This window comes from Physeter macrocephalus, chromosome 11, assembly GCF_002837175.3.
Source record: "Physeter macrocephalus isolate SW-GA chromosome 11, ASM283717v5, whole genome shotgun sequence".
NCBI lineage: Eukaryota > Metazoa > Chordata > Mammalia > Artiodactyla > Physeteridae > Physeter > Physeter macrocephalus.
The window spans coordinates 11,949,586-11,975,644 of record NC_041224.1 but is presented as its reverse complement, the minus strand read 5'-3'; the positions used below and the strand labels follow the sequence as shown (position 1 = coordinate 11,975,644).

The window sequence follows — 26,059 nt, the reverse complement described above, 5'->3', positions numbered from 1 at the left end:
CCCTGAATCTGGACTGTTAAGTCGGGTTCATTTCACTCCTGGCTCTGAACAGCCTGCTTCTTAGCTTACCCGTGTCTGGCTTTGATCCTGGATTTCAGAACCTGATACTGCTGCCTTCCTTCTGATCTTCTAGCATAGATTTATTCCCCCTGCTGTTCTGGATTCTCAACCTTGGTTTCTGATAGGGTGGGGCTGGGACACAGAACTGGGTCCCTGGGGAGCACTGGGTCCTCGGCTCTTTGTGCCTCTGCTATTGGATGTGGCCACGCAGATGCAACTTGCCTTGCTGCCAGCATTCCTGAGCTCCTGAACGGCTATACCTTATTTTCGAATCCTCTTTCTTTTACAAGGTAGGGTGTTCTTCACGTCTGCCTGTGAGTAGAACAAATCCTTTGTGCTGGGGTAATTAGAGACGAAGAAAGAAGTTTTGCTTTCATCACAATTTTCTAAATTACCTGTTGTACTCGTAGCTCAAATCACACCTGATTTTCTTTTTAAATAACTGACAGTGAGAGCTATCACCTAGCACAATGGCACACCTCTGTGGTGGCATTTCTCCGAATCATAATGCAGCCAGGGGGACTTCTGGGGGCTCACACGCAATAATCTACAGACATTCAATTTCAGTTCTCACACACCGAGTGACTGAATTCCATGAAGCGTTCTTTGACACCAGGCTTTTGGAAAACAAAAAGCCTATTTGTGAGGAGACGAACAAAAGGAAATGATAAAAAATTGCAAGTGAAAGCACTGGCCCAACTCTAATTTCATAACCCTGACCCTGTAGTTAGAAGGTTCTCAATGCTGGACATCTCTCCTTAGGAGATATTTGATGGGAGAAGGATGTAATAATGCTGGTGACTCTCTCCAGCCAGGACGTGGCTGCCCCTGGGCTTCCACTTTTAGTGAATTTTTTTGTACTCATGGAAGCTTGGGAAGGGCCAAGGTGGCTCTTAAGATATCATCTGAATGTAGAAAACAGACTTATGGTTACCAAGGGGTAAAGCGGGGGGAGAGATAAACTGGGAGATTGGGATTAACAAATACACACTGCTGTATATAAAACAGATAAACAGGCCACAACAGTGAGAGGCCCACGTACCGCAAAAAAAAAAAGAAAAAAAAATAGATAAACATCAAGGACCTCCTGTATAGCACAGGGAACTCTACTCAATACTCCATAATGACCTATATGAGAAAAGAATCTAAAAAAGACTGGATACATGTATAACTGATTCACTTTGCTGTACAGCAGAAACTAATACAACATTGTAAATCAATTAGACTCCAATACAAAGTAATAAAAAAGATATCATCTGAATAAGCAAGATATCACTGCTGCAGCCCCTACATGGGACTCAGTCCTCTTCAGAGCTCTTCTCCCAGCTTGGGTCCTTCATATCCCACTGGCCCTTGTCCTCTAGGGCCATTACAGCAGATGGGAATGGCCGATCTTTTATTGTCCCATTTATTTTCACATGGGAGTACGATACTGATCCATACCAGACCTCAATCCATTTCTCTGTACTTCTTGTGCTGACCAGTACATTGCATGGCATGTCTTAAAGGTTTTCTGAACCCTAAACATCAGCATGTCCATAACGATTTACAACAGAAGCCCTAACACACAGGAACACTGTTTTACCTTTCGTGGTTCTTACAAGGTGAGATAATCACAAACAGAGCTTTAAAAGTAATCAGTTATGCGGGATGCTCAACTGCTTGCACGAGTGAGCTTTGAGGGCAGAACCCTGTCGCATTTCTTTCTTTTTTTTTAATAAATTTTTAAAAATTTATTTATTTTTATTTTTGGCTACGTTGCGTCTTTGTTGCTGTGCGCGGGCTTTCTCTAGTTGTGGCGAGCGGGGGCTACTCTTCGTTGCAGTGCGTGGGCTTCTCGTTGCGGTGGCTTCTCTTTGTTGCGGAGCATGGGCTCTAGGTGCGCAGGCTTCAGTATTTGTGGCATGGGGGCTCAGTAGTTGTGGTTCGCGGGGCGGAGCATGGGCTCTAGGTGCGCAGGCTTCAGTATTTGTGGCATGGGGGCTCAGTAGTTGTGGTTCACGGGCTCTAGAGCGCAGGCTCAGTAGTTGTGGCGCACGGGCTTAGCTGCTCCGCGGCATGTGGGATCTTCCCAGACCAGGGCTCGAACCTGTGTCCCCTGCATCGGCAGGCGGATTCTTAACCACTGCCCCACCAGGGAAGCCCCTGTCACATTTATATCTGTACCCCCAGAACTTTTGTTTAGTGCTTACTGCCTGGTTACTACTTGAGAAGTAACTGCTTAATACTGAATGATCCTGCATGAACTAAAACAACATGCAGTATTTTAAGATAATTTATCCTCTATTACTTCAGCCTTTAAGGATCTCAGTAAATTCAAGAGGAATCACTAGAAAAACTGGAAAGAGACAAATGGACTAAATCTGACTCTCATTCAAGAGGCAATTTTGCTTAGCAGAAGTCACCCACCTTCTCCGATACAGAAGGGGACGGGAATAGTTAATGCACATTCAAGTTAAAAATAGCAACATGTAATTTATGCAGAGATATTTTTCAGCTATCACCCCCCCGAATATCTTCAGGGTTGAATGCTTTGGATAGATGATGTCAGGGAATCCACATGCAGGGCAAACAGCGTGTGAAAAACTTCACCAGTTGTATCAAGTTCCTGATGTACTGTCTTTGAAGATCCTCCAATCCTTCTCTTTAGAGCAGAATGTCCATTTTTAGAGGGTTACGTCGGGCTGGTTGGCCTCTCTTGCCGTTCACAGCTGTAGGTCGCCTCTCTGTGGTCAGTGAAACCAGCCTCAATCTAACCCTTCATTAAATCTGCAAATAAGGAGACTGGACCAGGGGACCTCTGAGGGCCTTTCGGCTCCCCCTTCTGGGATGACATCAAACCATCAGAGTAGATCTGGAAGCAGTGAGCGCCTCTCTCTGCATGTTTTCCCCCCGTTCCTCTGAGTTACAGCTGCGAGGGCAGGGGTGAGGTTGATTTTTAAAGTCCCTTACATGGCTCCATTCTGGCAGCTCCTGTACTCCCTAATCCATCCCTGGAGAGCCAAGCGTAAGAGGTCTTGCTCCTCCCCCAGAAGGTGCGGAGTGGATTCAGGCTCCCCACTTTGTTTCTTCTTCTGGACAAGAGCCCCCGCCCCCATGCTGTGAAGTGCCCTCCTCGGTCCTCGGACTTCTGCTGCCATCCTCCACAGCCTCCTTCTACGTACTTCTCTCCTTCTGATACTTTTTTAAAAAGCCTAACAGCAGGACTGCAAGCTAAGAACAAATCCTTGTTGCCAATGCCTAGCACAATCCTTTTCAAATGCCGTTATTTTTTTAAAAACTGAAATCATTTTAGAAAAAGTCATTACACGAGGCCCCCTAATATATACATCAGTAAAGACTGGAAGATTCTGTCTTGGCTTCTGACCTCAAAGAACCCCAGTATACTTCAGAATAATTTTAAAACCAATTGTTGGGTTTCCCTGGTGGCGCAGCAGTTAAGAATCCACCTGCCAATGCAGGGGACGCGGGTTCGAGCCCTGGCCCGGGAAGATCCCACATGCCGCGGAGCAACTAAGCCCGCGTGCCACAACTACTGAGCGTGCGCTCTAGAGCCTGCGAGCCACAACTACTGAGCCCTCGTGCCACAACTACTGAAGCCCGCGCGCCTAGAGCCCGTGCTCCACAACAAGAGAAGCCACCGCAATGAGAAGCCCGTGCACCGCAACCAAGAGTAGCCCCTGCTCAACCACAACTAGAGAAAGCCCCGCGTGCAACAACGAAGACCCAACGCAGCCAAAAATAAATAAATAAATTTATATAAAAAAACCAAAAAACCAATCAATTGCTTAGGATACTGAAGAAAGAGAAATTATTGGGGAAAAAAATAAGTATCAGTAAAAACACTCTACCAGCTCCCTTAGCTGTTACAAATGTTTGGTAAAAGGAAATAAGACCAACTTAAGCTCACTTTGAAGACAGCTTTCTTCGGGTTCTCTCATTTTCCCATTCATATTGATGGAGGCATTACGACCTGGGTCAACCAAATAAAGAAAAAAAAAACTGGAGTAGGAAGTCAAAGATTGTGAGTCATACAGAACTATCTCTTTACCAGGACCAGCTCCAACGAAAAGAATGATGAACAGTTAATGTCCAACACCATAGCATGAGGTTGGAGTTAAAGAAACAAGTTCTACTTAAGTATAACAAGAATAGAGTCAACTTCATGGGCTTGTAACCGAAGCCAGATACCATGGCTAGCATACTCCTTCAAGCTCTTAGCTGTACGTTGTCCATGCCTGGCCCTTAGTTTAACGGCCATGTGTCTGTCTGGGCTTCTGCCCTGGAGAAATTCAAAATAATGATTTAGGATGGGGAGCTCGGTTCCTCTGTTGCCCGTTTCTACGCTGCGTCCCCGCACCCGTGCGGGCAGGGTTAGCGTCTCTGTGTTTAGCCGGAGAATCATGACTCCCTCCAGCCCTGCTCAGCTCTCCTGCAAGCTTTTCCTCTGCTGATGTGAAGCAAAGAGTTTGGCTTTTGCGACCACATCAGACTCAAGTCTGTCCATCCGTTAAAACTGTCAGATTGATGACATCTCTGGTCTCTCTCAAGGAACAACAGTCTTACAGACCATTCGGTGAAAAAAATGAGTTTCGATTTCTTAATCAGAAGGCTCAGTCCTGTGAACAGTCAAAACTTCTGCTGGTTTGGGCACTGGACTTTCCTCTTCCTCCCCGGTGGGGCCGCCATGGTGGAGAACACGCGGTCAGACGGGAGGGCTGTGGTCTACGCCCCGCCTTCCACTCCGGCCTTTTCCCTCTCACAGGTTTTGCCCCCTCCCCAGGGTCTGGCCCTGGGCTTGGGGGCAGGTGGCTGGAGTTCACAGCACCGTTCTGTTTAAAGAAATCCTTCAAGATGCGCCCACCCTCATGACCTTTTTATAAGTGGGCTAAGAGGGTGAGATCAGTTCGCAGACATTTCCTTTGTACATTCTGCACACCCACTCTCTCCTGCACTCACTTTAAATTCTGGCAGAGTCCTTTCCCTTTCTGAGTCATTCAAGGCATTCTTTGCAAGACTGACTCTTTTTTTTTTAAATTGATGTATAGTTGATTTACAACATTGTGTTAGTTTCAGATGTGTAGCAAAGTGATTTAGTTTATATATCTATCTTTTTTTTCAGATTATTTTCCATTAGAGATTGTTTTAAGATCTTGAGTATAGTTCCCTGGGTTATACAGTAAATCCTTGTTGCTTATCTATTTATGTATGTATTTATTTATTTGCTTATTGATTTATTAGCCATGCCGCGCAGCATGCGGGATCTCAGTTCCTCGACCAGGGATCAAACCCATGCCCCCTGAAGCGCAAGCTCGGGGTCTCAACCAGTGGACCGCCAGGGAAGCCCCTATCTATTTTATGTATAGTAATTTGTATCTCTTAATCCCATACTTCTAACTTATCTCTCCCCCACCTCCCTTTCCCCTTTGTTTTCTATAATACTAACTCATTCTTAAGAGAGTGAAGGCTGAAGTTTGTAGATGAATCTGCCCCTGGCCTCCCCGAGGTCTCTGAACTCTGCGCCACGTGTGGCTGCAACATTATTCAGCAAGAGGCATCCCTCCTCTGTGTTTCCACAAAGAAGCAGCTGATGTGCCACTCTCAGTAATTCCATGGCATGGTTTTCTCCAGCGGTCGGAATTTGTCTTTCAAAGATGCTCGCTCTTGGTCTTCCCTGGTGGCGCAGTGGTTGGGAGTCCGCCTGCCGATGCAGGGGACGCGGGTTCGTGCCCCGGTCCGGGAGGATCCCACGTGCCGCGAAGCAGCTGGGCCCGTGAGCCGTGGCCGCTGAGCCTGCGCGTCCGGAGCCTGTGCTCCGCAACGAGAGAGGCCACAACAGTGAGAGACCCGCGACCGCAAAAAAAAAAAAAAAAAAAAAAAAAAAAAAAGCTCGCTCTGATCACAACGTTACGATCTCGGACAGGTGCATGCTGACTGTACCCCTTAATCCATTAACTTCTTCACGATCTTCTGGGGGCTCCAAGGCTTCAATCCTTCATGAAACCTATATTGCTCTTTCCATTTAGTTTTTCTGTGTGAATTAACCTAAACTCAACCTTCCTTCGGGATGGGAGAGTTTCATATATAGACGCAGAGTCTTATATCCTGTCTACTTGCATGGTTAATGTCTCAAGTATGCATATTTGTTTCCTCAGCAAAATCGTAAGTGTATCAGGAGAACCAAGGGTGGCAGCCCGGCATTCCAGGGGCAGGAGCCCACTCCTCTTGGACGACAGCAGTTTTACAGGTAAAGTAATTTTAGCATCTTCCACAGAAGCAAATGCTGCGGCTACAGGGCTTGGGTCTCTGTAGACTGGTTAGGAGTTCCACAACCTGAAGCAAGAATGCAAATTTTCTATTCACAACCATTTTAAACATCTCACAACCTTTTTATATTGGGGCTGATGACACTTGGAAAGAGGGAATCAGATAGAGCCATCACCCTGTTACTGTCTCAGTCATAAGCATAGGGTATGAACAGATAGATGACAGAAGGGCAATGATATGATTTTATCGGTAGATCCACACATTGAAACAATCAGGAGTGACTTTATCAAAGGAAGCAGATAGTGGATAAACATCCTGGTGAGTAATCTCATTGAGAATGTGGTGACTTAATCCACCAAGAGTTTCTGGAATCCTGAATTCCTAGGGCAGCATCCCTGTTACAAGCCTCAGAGGACGGAGGGAGAAAAAATTTTGAGTCATACTATGGCATTTTTCTAATTATTCCAAAAGTTATTCTCAGATGAAAAAAGAAGTCATTGTTACTATGGTATTCCTGAAAACGGAGAGATTCTGATTCACAAGAGATGCCATCATCTGACACCTAATGTCCCCAAGGATAAAGTTAAAGACACTTTTTGTGTGTGTGAAAGGATCCCGACCTTTTAATTAACACATGCATCACCTCACATATGTATCTTTCTTTTCCTCTGGTGAGAATGTTTACATTTTACTCTCTTAGCAAATTCCAATCACTATACAATACAGCGTTATCAACTATCGTCACCAGGTTTTTCATCTTAGAAAATCTGTACCCTTTTACCAAACTCTCCCTATTTCTTCCGCCTCCCAAGCCCTGGCAACTACTCTTCTACCTTCTGTTTCTATGAGTTTGATTTTTTTTTAGATCCCACATGTAAGTGATACCATGCAGCATTTTCCTGTGTCTGCCTTGCTGACTTAGCATAATGTCCAGGTCCACCTGTGTCGTTGCAAATGGTAGGATTAACTTTTTTTATTCAATTAAAATAAATAATTAAGGTACAGCTGAAAAAGTCAAGATGCTAACACGGTAGTAAGTTCACCTTTATATCTTCTAGGTACATCTCTCTATAGAGTCTTAGGCACAAAGAATAAGCATCCAAAGAAACGCAACTTGGGAACCGGAGAACAGACCATATCCTACCCTTGGTTCCTGTTGCCTCCCCATCCATCTCTTTTCTCAAAAAAACTTCCCGCCTTGACGTTCTAAACTGAGTGTAAGTCTCACCTCCTTCTTGGACCCTCCCGGGCCCTCCTTATCATCTTAGCCCTTATCTATTTCACCTGTGAATCGTGGCTAAGCCATTCCAGGCTTCGTCTCAGCAGAAACGGCACCTGTTCCTAAATTGACAGCTGTGACTGACATTGACAGCACTGTGATCGGTCAGGTGAGTTGGTTGGCTGTTCACGTCCTGTGCTTTCGGCTTATCGTATGGTTGCGTGTTAAGGCAACATATCACCATAAAGTCAGCCACAAGCAGATCTGTCCTTATGCAAATTCACAGGTGTACCTGCCAAGGCGTATAGAAGGTTGAATGTAGGCCTTAAGAGAAACAAAGAAGCTTAGTTAAGAAAAAAATGGAAGAAGATTTTTTGAAATTAATTAAAAGCAAATCAACACAGGAGAAAAAGGAACTCTCCTACACTGTTGGTGGGAATGTAAATGGGTGCCGCAGCTACGGAGAACAGTAGGGAGGTTCCTTAAAAAAATGAAACATAGAGCTGCCATATGATCCTACAATCCCACTCCTGGGCATATATCCAGAGAAAACCATAATTTGAAAAGATACATGCACCCCAATGTTCACTGCAGCACTATTCACAACAGCCAAAACATGGAAACAACTTAAATGTTCATCAAAAGAGGAATGGATAAAGAAGATGCGGTACATGTATACAATGGAATGCTACTCAGCCATTAAAAAGAATGAAATAATGCCATTTGCAGCAATATGGAGGGACCTAGAGATTATCATACTAAGTGAAGTAAGCCAGACAAAGACAAATATCATATATCACTTATATGTGGAATCTTAAAAAAAAAGAAAAAAATAAACTTATATACAAAACAGAAACAGACCCACAGACATAGAAACCCCAACTTATGGTTACCAAAGGGGAAAGGGGGAGGATAAATTAGGAGTATAGGATTAACATATACACACTACTCTATATAAAATAGATAACCAACACAGACCTACTGTATAGCACAGGGAACTCTACTCAACATTTTGCAATAACCTATAAGGGAAAAGAATCTGAAGAAGAATATATGTGTGTTAACTCTGATGAGTCTTTGTTCTGTCTCCTTAATATCAAGGGCAGAGACTGTTTTGTGAACCAAGTTAGAAAATGATTTTGATTATCATTCACAAAATTCATGATTATGTACCTTCTCCCTATCTATCATGGGAAAATAGTATAATTCAAAAGTAGGGTAAGTTAGGAATGCTCTTTCATTCTTATTTGTAGAACAGAGAGCATCTAAAATGCAGCAAAGTGAGACTCTGTTGTCCTGTCATGGTGACTGGTGGTCGCTACCGTGGTGACTTACGCATGTAATGACCGGGTAGCATGAACCATCTAGGACTTTATGATGCAAATGATCATATCTTTCCACAGAAGCCAGGCTAAAAACTTCTAGAAGTGTATATTCCAGTTGATTTAGCCTTCCAAATCACAAGCATGTCTTCAAGTGTCTAAGTTGTGTTTGCATAAGGTAATGCAAATAGATACCCCACCTTCACTGATGAGTTTATTTCACGAGCTGAGTTGCCAGGTGTGGAGATGCTCAGTTACGACAACGCGCCAAAAGGAAAGTCAAGTCTTTAATCACTGCTCTCGGATAAGCCAAGAGGCCAAACAGGAACACGCACCAGCCCCCGAAATGTTCCATCTTCCCCATGGAATGGATATGTGCGCGTACACATTGTCTGGTGTGGGAGAGCAGCTTCCCTACCCAGCAAATCTTTGTCATTGCCTATGGCTGGACCTGAAGAATCCCACGTAGGTTTTTAACCAGGTGCTACACCTGGCCAGTAAGATGCTTTATTTCTGGGCTCTGTGAGATACCAGTGACAAACAAACTAGAACTATCTGAAAATAAAGGGGAATTTACTGGAAGGGTATTGGAACATTTTAAATAATGGAAGGGAGGGGATGAATAATATAATTACGGGAAGGACAGTGATCCAGGTGAGCATTGGCAGCCAGGATTCTCCTCTCACTCACCTCTTCTCTGTGTGAGTCAAGTTCACTCTCTCTTACTGTGGCCTGGATGCCTTAGGCAAAATAGGGACTCTACTGGAAAGTTAGTGGAGTGGCTCGGATAATCCAAGGAATACGACTATTAGCAACTTTAGAGTTTCATATATGCGGTTCCACCACTAGCCCCACCTCTCCCAGTTCTAGTTAAAAAAATAAAAAAGCCAGAGAAGAAGTCTGATTGGCTCCTGCCTCGATCAATCACTGTGAATGTGACTAATCACTCCACTCCCATCACGGAGACATGCCCACTGGGCTCCACCCTGTGTATTGGGTATCATTTCCAGAGAAGGAATCATTATCAGTCAGAAAGAGGCAGAGAAGATACCTCTTTAAACACATGAGAAGAAATGTCATTTTGGTACCATGTCTAAGGAGGTAAAGGAAAAAAGGTTATTGAGAAAACTGAGCTAACAGCTTTTCATCTGCCAAATAACTTGTTTTATAAGTAGAGGTAACACCCAAAATCACTACATCGTTCAGTAACTTTGTTGTTATAATTTTAAAGTTAATTCCTTTATGAGCCAGTGTTTCTTTGAGCTTATACACACTGTCCCTCTTCTCCTTTACACACACACACCCAAGTGTGCAAGTCTGAGGATACAAAATGAATGAAAGACGAGGTTTCTGTTCTTAAAGGAAATTATATTTCCTCTGTCTCTCTTGATTTTCACCTTCAGTGTGCTAAAATTTTTGTTGACTAGCCTATATAATTAATTCAGTACATGTACCTCTGGAAGTATACCAGCTTTCCAACCATAAGATTTTTTTCTTAACGTCTACATTTTACTCTATTCGCCCGGTGAAAAAGTTAAGCTTAAACAGTGTGTCGTATTCTTAACAGAAGCACCAACTGTCGTTCTAGTTCATGCGAAACGACAACTGATGCTCACATAAATAAGTTTCATTGCAGTTCATGATGACTATTTGGCTATTTATTTGTTGATACTCTGTGTCATTCCAGTACCCGCTGGAGACAAGCTAACTTTAGTATTATAGGATAATAACCACTTAAAACAACAACTCCCTTTCACATGAGACTCACCAAGTGCTCTCTGGCCAAGAATCACCTCTCCTCCGTGAAGCTCCTTCTCTGAAAATGCCTCTCTCCAGCTTTCTTTTACCTCCCAATCTAGAAAAAGGCGAACCTCCCTGAGAAATAGTTTACATTCTTCTTCTCTCACTCAAGAGAATGAAAATCTGTCTTTCCTGGCCTCTTTGAAGGAAAAATGTAATTGATCTCCAATGCAATTTGAGCTATTCTCTATTTCCAAGCAGTTCTATTGATATATTCATCACCATGATTCCCCTTTTGTGTGTCTCCCTATATCAAACAGGAATTTTTTTGCTGCTGTGCATTTGATCTCACTTTAACCTACTTTCCTACCTTGTCTGGCCTTTAAGGGGTGACTAATATCACAGGACTCCAAAATTTCCCCCCTTGGGGAATAAGTATCAAGTTATCTTTCTAAGGCTCACAGGATCCCTTAGGACCTCAGTGACCACTGCCTTGTTTCTCGAAGGAGTTTATAATTGTTATACTCTTTATCAAATTGTTGGCATTCTGGGAAACGACATTTTTAGCTTCCCATAAGACAGTTAACACTATTTCATAAGCATTGCAGAAAGGCAGAGAGCATAGGTCTATGGACGAAAAATGTCACCTGCCATATCAGTAAACAAAGGATCAAGCCACAGCCACTGCAGCCTCCCCTGCATGTGTACCCTGAGGGGATTCACCCTGAGAAGAAAAGCAGGACACCGGCCCCAGATAGCTAAGGTGCCTATCAAAGGAATGATTTCAATGAACCCATATTCTTGCATCTTCCCACACATAGAAAAGTGCTAAATTCATTAACTTGAGATGTATGTTTTTCTTTAATGAACAGTAATCTTTTGATGGTCTGTCTACCTGTTTTTTGTTTGTTTGTTTTGCAAAAACTCCTATATATCCTGGCTCTCCCCTTACTTCTTTGGAGGGGTCTCTCAGAGCCATCTGAGATGCTGCCTCCTGGGATGAAGTCCTCAGCAAGTCTGCCAAATAAGACATAATTCTCAGCTTTTAAGTTGTGGATTTTTTTCAGTCCACAGGTCCAGAAGGTAAGTTTCTCTGCTTCTCTAGTTTCCTCATCTGTGAAATGACAGAGTACTGATCTCACAGATTCTGGTGAGGATTCAATGAGCTGATCCACAGGAAGTGCTTAGAACCTTACCTGAACACAGCAGGTACTCAGTGTTAGTTCTGTGACCATCCCTGGAATTCGTCTCTATGAGGCAGCCAGGTGCTTCGGGGAGAATATGTACTGTACTTCCAGGAGAAGTGTCTGGGTTTCTGCTCAAATCCTGGGTCTTTACCACTCTTTGGGCAAAACAGTTCTTTTCTGTACCTTTGGATGCCAAAGTAGATTCACGTCACCTGCTTTAGCTAGATGACAGGGATGTCACCATCAAACAAGATCATGCATGATGAAAGCAGTCTATAAACAAGAACCCCTTCACGGGGCTATGATTGCAGGCAGATAGGGTAGTGGGTCCCAGGAGAAAGGGAAACGGACATGGCGTTTTGACATAAGAGAAGCCATTTTAGGCCTAACCCATTCTGTGATCTAAACCTGGCCACAGCGCTTGCCCTTGCAGAATAAGTCTCGGTAGTTAATGATTTTAAGGCAACAAGAGAATGTAAGAACAAATAGCCATTACCAGCCCAGGGAGATAACGATACTGGGGACGATAAATCAGTTGTAAAGACTCCCAGTTCTGTTTCAAAGGTAAAGATTAGCCTGAAGCACATTCTTGAGCTGTTTTTGCAGGATCTACCCCCCCTTGAGCACTCAACCACCAGACTAACTAGAGCCTAAGGACTGATGATGCTGACCTTTGCTGACCCTCTGACTTCAATCCACTAGGGCCTGGACGCTGTCAACAAATGGTTGCCCCGGTTCTATGCTGAGTTCTCCTCTGCCCAAGCCCCTTCATGAATATGCATGCCCCGCCCAAGCCCCTTCATGAATATGCATGCCCCGCCCAAGCCCCTTCATGAATATGCATGTGCCCTGAAAACTTCCCCAGTTTTGCTGTTTGGGGAGACACTGCTTTAGGAAATATCCCTGGTGCTCCCCTTACTTTTGCAAATAATAAATCCTTCCTTTTCCTGCTCTTTGGCTTGGTTGTATCTTTTGGCTTGACATCCACCAAGAGGTGAACCCAGTTTTGGGGTATCATTATTATACTGTCTTTTGTGGTTTGGTTCCCTTGCACAGTTTGGATACCAACTCTGATATGTGGGTGTCAACACCACCAAGCAATTCTCCAACACCAGCTGGGTGTCCAACAGTTCAACCCCATTCCAACACTACCCACCTGGAAATAGCATCAGATCTCCCGAGTTAAGGGCTCGGTCCCACAACACTGCCCCCGCTTCAGATGCCAGTCTCAGTCCAGGTTGTTACCTGTACTTCTGACCAAATGGCGATAAATCAGGGGGTCCCACCACCCCCGCCTTGGGTTCCATTAATTTGCTAGAGTGGCTCACAGAACTCAGAGAAATATTCTACTTCCTAGATTACTGGTTTGTTATAAAAGGATATAACTCAGGGACAGCCAGATGGAAGAAACGCACAGGACAAGCTACGGGGAGGCGGGAAGGCGTTTCCATGCCCTCTGGGTGCAGCACTCTCCCTGAATCTCCAGGCATTCACCAACCTAGAAACCCTCTGACCCCCCTCCTCGTGGGTTTCTATGGCACCATCAGGGCGTAGGCACGGCTGATTACACCACTGGCTGTTGGCAATCAGTTCAACCTCCAGCCCTACTCCCCTCTCCCAAGGTTAGCGGTGGGACTGGAAGTTCCGACCTTCTAATCACAGGGTTGGCTCCCCTGGTGACCAACCCCCATCCTTAGCTGTGGCCCCAAAGTCACTTCATTAACATAACCTCAGGTGTGATTGAAAGGGGTCTGTTATGAATAACAAGACATCTTTATCAGGCTCATCACTTAAGAAATTGCAAGGGTTTTCGGAGCTCTGTGCCAGGAACAGGGATGAAGGCCAAATATAGATTCCTTGTTATACATCACACTATCACAGCCTTATCTCACCCACCTCCCAAATCTCCCTTTAATGATGACGGAGTCCCTCATTTAACTGATGCTAGTTTGAGGGTGGCTTCTGTCATCTGCAACACTATTACATGTAAGTGACATGACCGGATTGTACATCACACTTGTGGCAGTGTGGGCGTGGGTGGTGACGGGTGGGGTGGGAGACAGGGGGGCTGTGACAGCCCCGTCGCTTAGAAATGGTGATGGGGGGACAGGAGGGACTGTCTGGGAGATACTTGGCATATGATGAGTCTTTATGTATTTTATCCTGACAGCAAAAACCAGGTTTCTGGATCAGAGGCTGATCTATTATTTACTTTAAAAATACCTTTACATTATGCTTCATTTTACCCCTTGGGGGATGCGATGAGGGCAGATATCACATCACATATATAAAGGGGGGTCTATATCACATCACATATATAAAGGGGGGGTCTGTACTACAGGAGAGGAACCCCTGAATTATGAATTTTGGAGCTTTTATTTATTTTATTTTTGGCTGCGTTGGGTCTTCGTTGCTGCGTGCGGGCTTTCTCTAGTTGCAGTGAGCGGGGGCTACTCTTCATTGCGGTGCACGGGCTTCTCATTGCGGTGGCTTCTCTTGTTGCGGAGGACGCGCTCTCGGTGCACAGGCCTCAGTAGCTGTGGCTCGCGGGCTTAGTTGCTCCGCGGCACGTGGGATCTTCCCGGACCAGGGATCGAACCTGTGTCCCCTGCATTGGCAGGCGGATTCTTAACCACTGTGCCACCAGGGGAGTCCCGAAAATTCTTTTCACAAGAAAAAAATTCTGAAACTACGTATGGTGACAGATGTTAACTACACTTAATTTGTGGTGATCATTTCGCAATATATATGAATATGGAATCATTATGCTGTACAACTGAAAATAATATAATGTATGTCAATTACACCTCAATTTAGAAAAACTCTAAAGACAAAAAAAACCCTGTAGAACTATGAAATAGTTGAAAAATCACCACACGTTTCTACCTTTAACTGTACTCATTTTTATCCCCTTGTCCTCCAAATACAGAGGGTCTGAAAAAGTAAAAGTTTAAGAGGAGGAACACAAGAAATCATAGAGTTTATCATACTTGTGGCTGGATTGTTTTTAGGTTTTATGGTCTATTTCCTTTTTGGTTCCGGTCTCATTTTCTTGGGCACTTTGCCTCACTGTTTTAGCATTATCTGTGTTAGTTTATACTAAATAAAAGTTCCCTAAAGCACAGAGTCTCTGTCATTTAAATGATGTTGCATATCTCCCAGCATGGTTTAGGGCACATAAATTCATTTCTTTCACAAATTCCTCCAAGTCCTGCAGCCAGACCCAAACCACAGGAAGATACCTGGTTCTTTTCCCAGTGAACACGGCCCATCTTTAACTCTGAGTTACACTACAGCTTGGAAAACAACTGCACCTCGAATTTGCCGTTCTAACTAGGGGTTTCAATGTGAAGCTTCCTAAAGCAAGAGACCAGGCTCTGGAGTCAAGCAGACCTTGTTCCCAGGCTCCTACCTTCTCGCCAGTGGCCCGTGGAGTGCTCTGACTCACGTCCCGAACAAAGCGTAGCTAACACACGTACTCTCTACACCAGGCGCATCACAGCCTTCTTGCACTTAGGAAAGCTAAACAGCGCTTTGGCACTACGCTTGGGGGCCGTTTTCGGCAGCAAAATCACCAACAAAAAGCACAGAACTGCAGAAAATGTGGCAATAAGCGGACTGTAAACTAGGGACACTTATTTACAGTCTGAGAGCTGAAACAATAAGGCAAAGCGTCGCCCAGTTCAGCCTTGGCTGGGAACATGCGTGTTGGGCACCTCAGATTTTTCATTGCTCCGTGCCTGTCTGTGAATGACCTCGAAAGCCCAGTGAGGGGTGATTTGGGGGTTACAAATAAATTTTAGCAAACAGGCAGATTCGTCAATATGGAATCCCCAAATGATGAGGATTAACATATTTGACTAGGTTCTGAGGTTATTTGCCTCTAGTGTATCTGTTTGGTGCAAATATAACTATGTGCTACTGTACATCTCTCCTAACTTTTGTGTGCGGTGATGTCACTTTAGTTGCTTGAAACTGGCCACATGGGAGTATTTACACCGTGGATATGGACAAAGGCTACAAATCAGAGCTTGATTTGTTGATTGTACAGATTTAAGAGAGCGATGGAGAAAATGTTAATAGTGCAGATTAAACTTAGAACTGTATCATGTCTGGAGCCATTACATTGCCCGTAACACACACAAAAAAATCGAGGAATTATTCTTACAGAGTTCAAAAACTATTATGATCCAGCAAAGAAGTCACTCCATGATTGATCAGTGAGTTAAGTTCTGACATGTATCTTGGTTGTTTCAGTTACATTAATTAATCATTAATGTAAAAAAAAAAAAAATCAAGGCTTCCCTTCTTACAGAGTTCAAAAACTATTATGATCCAGCAAAGAAGTCACTCCATGATTGATCAGTGAGTTAAGTTCTGACATGTATCTTGGTTGTTTCAGTTACATTAATTAATCATTAGTGTAAAAAAAAAAAAAATCAAGGCTTCCCTGGTGGTGCAGTGGTTGAGAGTCCGCCTGCCGATGCGGGGGACACGGGTTCGTGCCCCGGTCCGGGAAGATCCCACGTGCCGCGGAGCGGCTGGGCCCGTGAGCCGTGGCCGCTGGGCCTGCGCGCCCGGAGCCTGTGCTCCGCAACGGGAGAGGCCGCAGCAGTGAGAGGCCCACGTACCGCAAAAAAACAAAATAAAAAAAAAAATCAACAAGTGTTTATGTCACAACTACATCCTTCTGTCAATTGCAACAGGTTGGCTCTGACTGAAATCAACGAAAGCATTCTGTGAGAACGCATTATCAAACGGAATTGACAATTATGCATTTGATTATGATTTGTAATACATTTTTAACTTAAATGCATTCATTTCCAGAGAGCTGGCCGTGTAAGTGACACACCACTGATTCTAGCTGAGTGACCTCGATTACTTAACCCCCAGCCTCCATGTGGTTAGGTGTAAAAAAAATAAAATAAACCTCACAAGATTTTGAGAATTGAATGCATTATTGTTTCCAACATGATGTTTCCAGGTAGAGACTCAAAAAACGTCAGCCCCATCTCCACACTCATCTCACCAGGGGTTCAGAAGCAGCATCTGAGGCACCCCTGTACACACTCACCTGTCTTCCCAGACCTGGCCGCAGAGAGCTGTTTGACTAGTCTCCTTAAGAGGCAGGTGAAAACTCACCACTAGGTGGCATAAGCAAGGTGCTTTTGAAGGCTTTAGTTCTTCACACAACATAATTGATTCGGAACACGGAACACTGCGATGAAAAGATAAATACAATGTTCAAAGTCCACACAGTTAGGGTGCCCTTTCCAGACAACTCTAGTCTGGTGACCAATCTTGGCTCCCCGAGCAAAACACATTAGCCTCCGAGGCTCTTTTTGGACGAGCGTAAAACGAGTGAGCTGGGTCTTCAGCAGAACCAATTTCCCTTTGGCAAACCCACTGCCTTGTCTTTCTAGGGACATAGCATCTCGTGACCGCTGCTGGCTGCTCCACACCTGCCATAATCCTGGTCGACCCAGGTATGTCCCACCTAATGAGAAGGAATCAGAAAAGCCCCTCTCCCCCAGTCTTCCTGCTGAATCTCCCATCATCAGTACTGACAGGTAACAAGTCACCTGCAAGTCACACGTAACATGCGCTGTAAACGAGGCTCTTCTGGAAACTAACGCCTTAAGGAGATTATGGCATTAGCAGGGCGACAAAGGGGTGGGGACCTTCTGGCATTCTCCCAGCACCCATGTCTGACCTGGGTACGCTGGGAGAGGCCGCCTACTTCTTTGGAGAGTGACAAATGGTTCTTACCTGGAATTTTAGTGGCATCCGCCAGGGTTCACCTGCCACCTATTGGTGAGAATGTGCACTCCCAAACAGTCACTCACTTGTTAAACCCCAGACTCCCATCCATGCAGTGTTGACAGCTTCAACACTGTCAGGGACTCTCGCAACCGTTTTAAAAGCAAAACACTAGACATCAGCATTTGAAAATTAAAATCGTAAAAAATCAGCTTGACTCATTTTTCTGCCTGTGTGAAATTCATGAATAAAGATTTTATAACGAAGCTAGCTAGCTTAATTTATTTCCACCAATCTGTGCTATATTCTGACGGCTCCAGTAATGATTTTGATTAATAGTTTCACACATCTGGGATGGTTCTGGTCATGTGAACGACATCTTTTCGAAGCTGGATCAACACTGAACATAAAACATTAGTTTTTTTGTAAAGTGCGGAAACACAATAAAATGTTACCTTGTATTTTTGAATGAAATTAAACAGCAAGGTGGATTTTTAGGATTTAACCATCATGTCAATTCCTAGGCATCCAAGTGTTGGTCTTTTTTCTTTGTTTGTTTAATTTTTATTGGAGTATAGTTGATTTACAATGTTGTGCTGGTTTCAGGTGTACAGCAAAGTGAATCGGTTATACGTATACATGTACCCACTCTTTTTTAGATTCTTTTCCCATATAGGCCATTACAGAGTACTGAGAAGAGTTCCCTGTGCTAGACAGTAGGGCATTATTAGTTATCTATTTTATATATAGCAGTGTGTACGTGTCCATCCCAATCTCCCAATTTATCCCTCCCCCCGCCATGTGTTAGCCTTTGAGTATAAATCCAACAACTGGCCTTCCAGACTGCCAAGGGATGAAGAGAGAATGCTTAATGGCAACTCTAAAACCAATTACGGCTCAGAATGAATGAAAAGGACCACAAGACAGGTTTTTTTTTTTTTTTTTTTTTTTAAGAGTTTATTCTGAGTTTTCATTTTTGGATAACCAAGCAGCTCTTTAAGGAGAATGCACAGAAGAGTCATTCTGGCACTTTTGGATAGTACATAAGATTTAATAGTCACATTCAGTCTACTTGCTCAGTCCATACTCCGTGTTTGGTGAGCAAGATCAGCCCAAAGGATTCCAGAGTTAATACGTAACCGTATATACAAACAGCCAATAAAACCATAATGGTGCCTAGTGGCCAAGAGGATGGCGGAGGGAAGGGGACGGCTAAAGTGTCCTCTAGGCTAGCTTAGCTAAACAGAATCCACGTCGCACGTGAGAACGAGAATACACTGAGCTGCAATGAGAATGCAGAGCACGAATGGGCACTTGGCGGCATGCAGGTGAAAGAAAAGGGGGATCGTTTCATAACTTTATAAAATCCAGGCAGTTCAATTAAAGAAGGTAAGAAAAACAAACGAAAAAAAGCAAAGTAAGGGACTGTCTGTTGTCACTGTAAAAAAGGCACTTGGAGTTAATGGGACCAGAAGTGAAGGACTGGCAGCTGATAAAAACTTCAGTACAATTTCATTAAGAGGCTTGGATGTTCAGAGGTGACACTCAGAAGTTCCTGAAAGGAGATACCGAAATAAACCACCGGGAAGCAGAACAGGTGAAAACGAAGGAATAAATTCCTTACAACCAAATGTGTGTGTGTGTGTGTGTGTGTGTGTGTGCGCGCGCGTGTGCGTGTGTGTTTAACAAAAGCAAATCGGAAACGAAACCTAGCCAAAGCAACAATCTAAGCAAAGTAAGACCACGAAGCAGCGATGCATAGTTTTCCTTTGAGATAATGCATACCTCCAGACACTAAGTGCCGAGCTAATTTCTCAACAGTAACTTCACAGGAGCATTATTGTGATAGAATGGATTCCAGCGATGCAAAAAAGAGTTCCATCGGTTCCCAGAATCTGCGGGAGAACTGAGGTTATCATCAGAACCCAGCGACATCACGTGTGGATTTTTTGGTGTCCCCGGGGGCGGACACATCAAGTACGGGGAACGACGCGCGCGGACATTCAGACACTCCGTTCGGCCATCTCCCTGGAGGCGACGCGTTCTTCCTTCTGAGTAAGAACTCTCCTTCCTAACACCCCGACAGCAAACGGTAACTGCAGAAGAACGCCCACTTCCCACGGCGGACGTGGCTCCACTTCCTCCGCAAACTGGCCGGCGCTTCCGCGAGAGAGAATGTCTGGCAACTGGCTTCTCGGCCCCCGCGGGGCGGCTCGGGCCGCTCATTTCATGTTGAACGCCATCAGGGGCCGCTCCTCCCGTTTCTGCCACGGGCTCTTCTTGCCTTCGCCCTGGTCGTCCTCGTCCTCGTCCTCGTCCTCGTCCTCCGGGGCGGATCGCGTCTCGTCGGGACTGGCCGATGGCGCCGGGGCGGCGTCCGCCGTTCGCTTCGTCGTCTCCTCCTGCAGGCTGGGCAGCTGGCCGCCGCCCCTCCGGCTGGCGCCGTCCAGCAGGCACCGCAGGGCACTGTCCTCGGGCGTCGCGACCGCGGCGCCGCCCTCCACGCCGCCCTGGTCCGTGTCGTCCAGGTACACGAGCTGCGTGTAGGCCGAGCCGTCCGCGGCCCGCGGCTCTTTCTGAACGTGCTCCTGGACCGGCGCGCGGTTCTGCGGCAGAGACAAGGGGTCCCCTCTTCCCTTCCGCGCAGATTTGGGTTCATTCATGTCCACGCCAGAATCCAAACTGGCATCATTGCTTCCGTTCCTCCCAGCTCTTTGGAGATCAATGTAGGAATGTCTGACGTGTGCATTGGACCGGCCGTCCAGGGACACGAACCAGGCCCGGGGGTGGGGAAGGGGCTTCCCACCCCCAAGTTCCAACAGCGCCTTTTCGGTCAGGAGCTGGACCTCGCTGTTCATCTGAGCCAAGGCCGCGTCGTTCAGGGACGCCGGGATGGAGAGGGACTCGGACATGGACGCGTTCTGCGGGGTCCACTCCCGGGTGCCCGCGTCCTGTAGGTGCTGCTGCGAGATGGCCTGGCAAGACAAGGGCTGGGCCTGGATCTGCGAGGAGGCGTGTGGGAAGAGGCCCGCGTGAGGGCTGGAGAGCTCGGCCTGCAGTCTTTCGATCTCGAGCTGCTGGTCCGCTGGGGCGACCAGGGGCTGGCCCACGTACGAATGGTCCCCCGGGAGTTTCATGTAATGAGCCGGGATGACCAAGGCAGGTAATACTTTCCTGTAAACGCTGTCATTGACCTGGTCCACGGAACTACAGCAGATCAGCTGGCCGGGCCGCGGGAAAGAGGTAGGTCTCTCCAGGTGGTCTACTGATCGCGACATCATACATTCAGTAGGTCTGCGCTCCGTGAGCTGGTCTTTCTCCGGAGACGAAGGCGCGGGGTACATGTGTTCCTGAATGGTGAGCTTACTTCCTGTGGAAATGTGGGTCACGGAGGCCTGACCGTCTCTGTCTTGCTTTTCAAATAAAGGCTGCGAGAGCACGGCATTGTAATTCCTCCTGTAGTCACTGTTGCCGGGGGACTCATAGCCTTCCCTTTCCACAGATTTCCTGGCCTTTAAGGGGAAAATCTCCACCGACTTACGGTAGTCTTTTCCCAACGTCCCACTCGGTGTCAGGTTGTCAAAGGAGATTTGGCTTTTATCCCCCTCCTTGTGAGACAGGAGTTCCTCCCGAGAGCTGAACTCCTGCGAGGTGCTGTAGGAGAGCTTCAGCATGGGCGTGTGCATGTCCACCTCCCCGCTGGAAGACATCATCTCTAAATGGACTCCGCTCATCAGCTCCTTTGAGCCCGGGGCGTCCGGGGGGCGGCCCTGGCTGGTGACGGAGAGCGGGCCAGGGAATTCTGATTCCCGCCGAGAAAACAGCAGGTTGATGTGTGACATGGAAGTTGACTGATCCCTTTTGGAACTCTCCAGGGTGGCAGGAAGTTGCAGTTTTCTATGGTGCTGGCGGGGTTTCAAGCACTTCCGCCTGCGATCAAAGATACAAACCCCAAGATTAAAGATTCTCAGAACAGTGAAGGTTCAAGTCGAAACCTAATCCTCAATTCCCACAGGAAGAAACAAGGCAGCGCAACGAATTGGCAGCCAGAAGCCTTCTCACCCCGCACCCTCTGCCCTAGTTTGATTCTGAGAGTCACAATGTGCAGATTTTACCCCAAGTACATCCAAGTTATCCATTCAAAAGCAGCGTCGACGATAAACAGTCTTGCAAGTCGATCAGATGAGGCATCAGAATAAGAATAGTTCTGCTCTGTCCTTGAGAATATCATCTCTTCATTACCATTTAGGACTATTCTGAATGAATCATGACAACTTATTGTTTTGTGACCGCCCTTCTAAGAAACATTTTACAGTGTGCCTCCCACTTTGTTTGCAACTTACGTGACAGATGTTCAGTTCTTAGGTACTTTTTCAGGAGAAAAAAGGACCTCGACTCAGAAAAGGACCTCGAGATCAATGCTTGCGCAAGAAATTCCAAATTAAAAAAGACAGTGCCTCAATGGTAAAACTTTACCTGCAATAATATAAAAGGAGACACAGCAAAACCAAAAGAATGAAAGCCATTCCTCCCAAGATGGCCAAAAGAAACACCGTGTGATACGTGGCGATGTCCTGTGTGACAACGGGACCTAAAAAGTCAGAAAAGGGCATTTGAGATTTGTGAAAACCTTTAAATAAAAAGAGGGGAAATGAACTGAGAGCGTGATGTTTTTCTTGCTCTTATTTAAGGCTGGGGTGTGGAGCGGCGGCCAGATGCAAACACCCTTTAGATGACGTGCCTGCGGCGTCACCGAAACTTCCCTCAGTGAAAAGGGATTAACCAGACCATCACTAGAGCACTCTGGATACTCAAATTCTATGTGCAGTGTCCAGGGTCCTTCCTTAGCCTTGGGTACCATTTTCATCATTCTAAATATGTGATCTTTTAATAAAAGAAAACTAGATGCATGATCATATAATGAGGGGGACTCCGGCCTGAAGACCTGGGGATTTTATGATACTGCAGAAGAAAAAAAAAAAGTCATGAAATTTGATTCTCCCTTTCCCTGGGCAATGATTACTGTGTAATCATTGGCCTAAACCCTTGGCCTAAATGAATCAGTTGAAATGTATGAAATAAATTTCTATGACTTAAAAAAAAACAATCCGCAGCTTATTACAAGGGTATCAAGGGTTTCTAAAATGCCTCCCGTTTTTAAAAAATAACATCTTTCTCTCTAGTATCTGTTCAAAATGGCTAACCTGATGTGGCAACAGACCTTTCCAGAACTTACAGACAAGGTGATCAGAGGTAAACATATTTTCTTTTTAATCTACATTAAAATCCATTAGAATCCTTTAAATTAAATTGGGATTTAATTTACATTAGAATCCCAAGAGGTAGTTTAACTTACTCCTTATGTTCAATAGTAGTAAGAATCTATCTTAATGTTGCTAACAATGGATTGACAGCAATAACGAAAACCTCCCCAAATTACAATATTGGGGCACCTGTTGGTGTCCAGGTATCTTGGCAGTGCTCCGAAAGATGGGAAGGAAGGAATGTGGTTATATCGTACATTACGTCAGAGAAGCATGGTTATGATTACTAAACACCATAAACACCCATTTATTGATTGATTTTTTATATTCTAAGGGACAGATTTCTTCAAAAATCTCTTAAAAGCTAGATAAATCCAAGGAGACTTGTGGATTTTTGAAAATAGTGACATAACTTAAGTTCAAAAGATGACATCATTCTCTCCCAATTACAAATCATTTCAACGGGATGAGGGTGAACATTTACAAAAGTTGGAAAAATTACTGACAACTATCTGCCGCCTTAATTGTTCAGAGAAACTTTTTTTTTTTTTTTTTTGACACAGAGACAACCCCACAGACATAGGTAATGCCTTGGCAGGGGTCACCAAGAAATCTGGGGTACACATAAAAATCATTTCCAAATAACTGAAGCTTGGTTCTTTTAAGTACTTAAAGTGCTATTATTTTAACTTCTGCCAGTGGAAATCATGATAAACTCCACAGTCATATTTCATTTCCTTCTTAACCAGAGAATGAAAGAGAAAACTCCATTTTCTTGTTGGTTTTGGGCTCACGAAAGCACAGCATCACTGTAATTTGTTTTAATATAAGTGATGGCTGTGGGGTTACCAATATACATATTTCTACGTTAAATGCCGTCAGGGCTGTACTGTGTGTGCTCTTTATGGCTTTTTGTCTCTTCCTTCACTGCTCTTCAGGAAGCCTGGGTCGACCTAAACCTAGCAGTTCTTCTCCTCTTTACAAAAGTATCTATTAATCTGTCGCATGATAGGAACACCGATCACCATGGTTCTTTGAAACAGATCTAAAATAAAAGTTAACTTTAATGCACGGGCTTTGTGGCCTCTACTTTGGTACTTAAGGACTTTTTTTTTTCTTTCTTACCTTACTCATAATCATATTCTAGATATTTCAGATCTGGAGACTGAGGCATTTCTGTAGCTGGCTCATGCCTACGTGGCGACAAGAACCATACGGTAAAGGGAAATGCATACTCTTAAAGCCCAGATGTGAAGTGTACATTTCCCCAGGATTGGACTAGAAAGTAAATGTAACTGATTTTTCAACACCCATCTAGGGTTGGCCTCCATCAAATTAGTTACTTTGGGAGTCTAAGTGTTCATCCCAGTGATGAGTCCATTGGTAAAGTATTTTGGACTCCCATTTTGGAACTGCCTTCATGGTTAATTGACAAGAGACAATTTTGAATCATAGCACATTTTGACCTAGCTCAATTACCTACTTTATTCACCAGCCTTGGAGGTGAGTGACTTTTAGATGTGTCTAAGAAAAATCAAAGGGACCCTCTGAGCAAAAAGACTGGCCACCTATTATGAAGAGTTTCGCTAACGATGACAGTCCAGGGGTAAAAGGTTCTAAAGGCATTTTGAGTACTGGAAGCCATCCACTGGAAAGACTTCTCCTAAGGTGACTATTTTGAAAAAAGCAATTCTAGAATACTCCTGGGGATAAATCAGGGTGGTTAGGTTAAAAAAACCCCAAACTTTTAGTCAAAGTATTTGTGAAATTAAACTTCAGTGAAAATATGAGTTAAGGGCTTCCCTGGTGGCACAGTGGTTGAGAGCCCGCCTGCCGATGCAGGGGACGCGGGTTCGCGCCCCGGTCCGGGAAGATGCCACATGCCGCGGAGCGGCTGGGCCCGTGAGCCATGGCCGCTGAGCCTGCGCGTCCGGAGCCTGTGCTCCGCAGCGGGAGGGGCCACGACAGTGAGAGGCCCGCGTACCACAAAACAAAACAAAACAAAAATATGAGTTAATTCATATATCCTAAATGGAGATGAATATTCTTTTAGATATAAAACAACAGGTTTGCTTTTAAGCCTTTCAGAAATGCCCGATCAAGGTTTTTGCCCCAAGAAGCCTCCAACGGTGACTTTCTGCTGGTCCCTCTGGTGACTGCCTTATACTACGTGTTCTCTTGCACCAGGCCACAGCTGTTTCAGAAATTAGAGAGGAGGTCTGACCCGCCTCTGTGGGCTTTAGATTAAGAATTCCCTACGGCAGCTGTCTGAGCAAAACAGAGATTCGAGACAAGGCGATTTTCTATGCATTATTCTTATCCTGAATGGGAGAGTTCCAACCAGAACTCCCCCAACCCCCAGGAAGAACCTTTGACTCATCATTTGCTTTATCACACTTTCAACCATATTTAAGGAAGATGTGAGCTCCCTGCTGACATCACTTTCAAAAGCACACTTAGCCTGAACCCTCAAAGGAATCGGTTCCCATCACTGCAGATTTCGGGGGTCCTGTTACCTGGGTTGGGAGGAGACATGGCTGCCACCCAGTACCCCAACTGAGGGGCGATGTATGTCCACGTCAGCTGGCTGCCTTCCTGGTGCACGAGGCCGAGACCACTCTTCAGCCACGTTCCTGTGGGATGCGGAAAAAAACTTCAGCCACATGCACGCTAAACTCCTCTTTAAGGCTTAAGCCCATTGTACAAGTCACCTTCAGTGTCGTGCTTAGAACCCATCAGAGAGCCAAAAGGGTCCAGCTCTCACGGAGGGACGGCATTTCGCTTTCAGGAAAGTCGAACTTTTGTTTTTCTTCCTGCTTAAATGACTTTCAGCCACTTTCTCACACGTCCCTGCTTCCAAACGCAGATAATTTTAGCAGAAGCTTTTGGAGTTTACTCCTCCACCATCATGTCCCATCTCCTCTGGAAGCCTTAGGGGCTTAGAAGCAGAATAAAGGTAGCATGAAAAGGGCTGGTGGGATGGGAAAGAAGAGGGGGAACTCCAGCCCTGTTTATATAGTCTTCATCCTCAAGCAAATAAACGGATTTCCTCTCTGGAATCGCAGACCAGTGACATCAGAGCTGCCTGGGGAAGTTTTGTTTTGTTTTGTTTTGTTTTAAACATGTTTATTGGAGTATAATTGCTATACAATGGTGTGTTAGTTTCTGCTGTGTAACAAAGTGAATCAGCTATACATATACATATATCCCCATATCCCCTCCCTCTTGTATCTCCCTCCC

The 26,059-nt window shown here is 45.1% G+C and overlaps 1 protein-coding gene across 1 annotated transcript in view; it reads right to left on the bottom strand.

Annotated features, from left to right (window-relative positions):
* Positions 1 to 18,552: 18,552 nt before the first annotated feature.
* Positions 18,553 to 26,059, bottom strand: part of FAM171A1 (family with sequence similarity 171 member A1) — a 129,913-nt gene continuing 122,406 nt past the window's right edge. The window contains exons 6-8 of the mRNA XM_024116393.2: positions 25,336 to 25,452; positions 22,032 to 22,146; positions 18,553 to 21,485 (exon numbers count right to left, since the gene is read on the bottom strand). Coding sequence (XP_023972161.1) covers positions 19,778 to 21,485; positions 22,032 to 22,146; positions 25,336 to 25,452 — 1,940 coding nt within the window. The 3' untranslated portion in view covers positions 18,553 to 19,777. The remainder of the gene's footprint in view (positions 21,486 to 22,031; positions 22,147 to 25,335; positions 25,453 to 26,059) is intronic.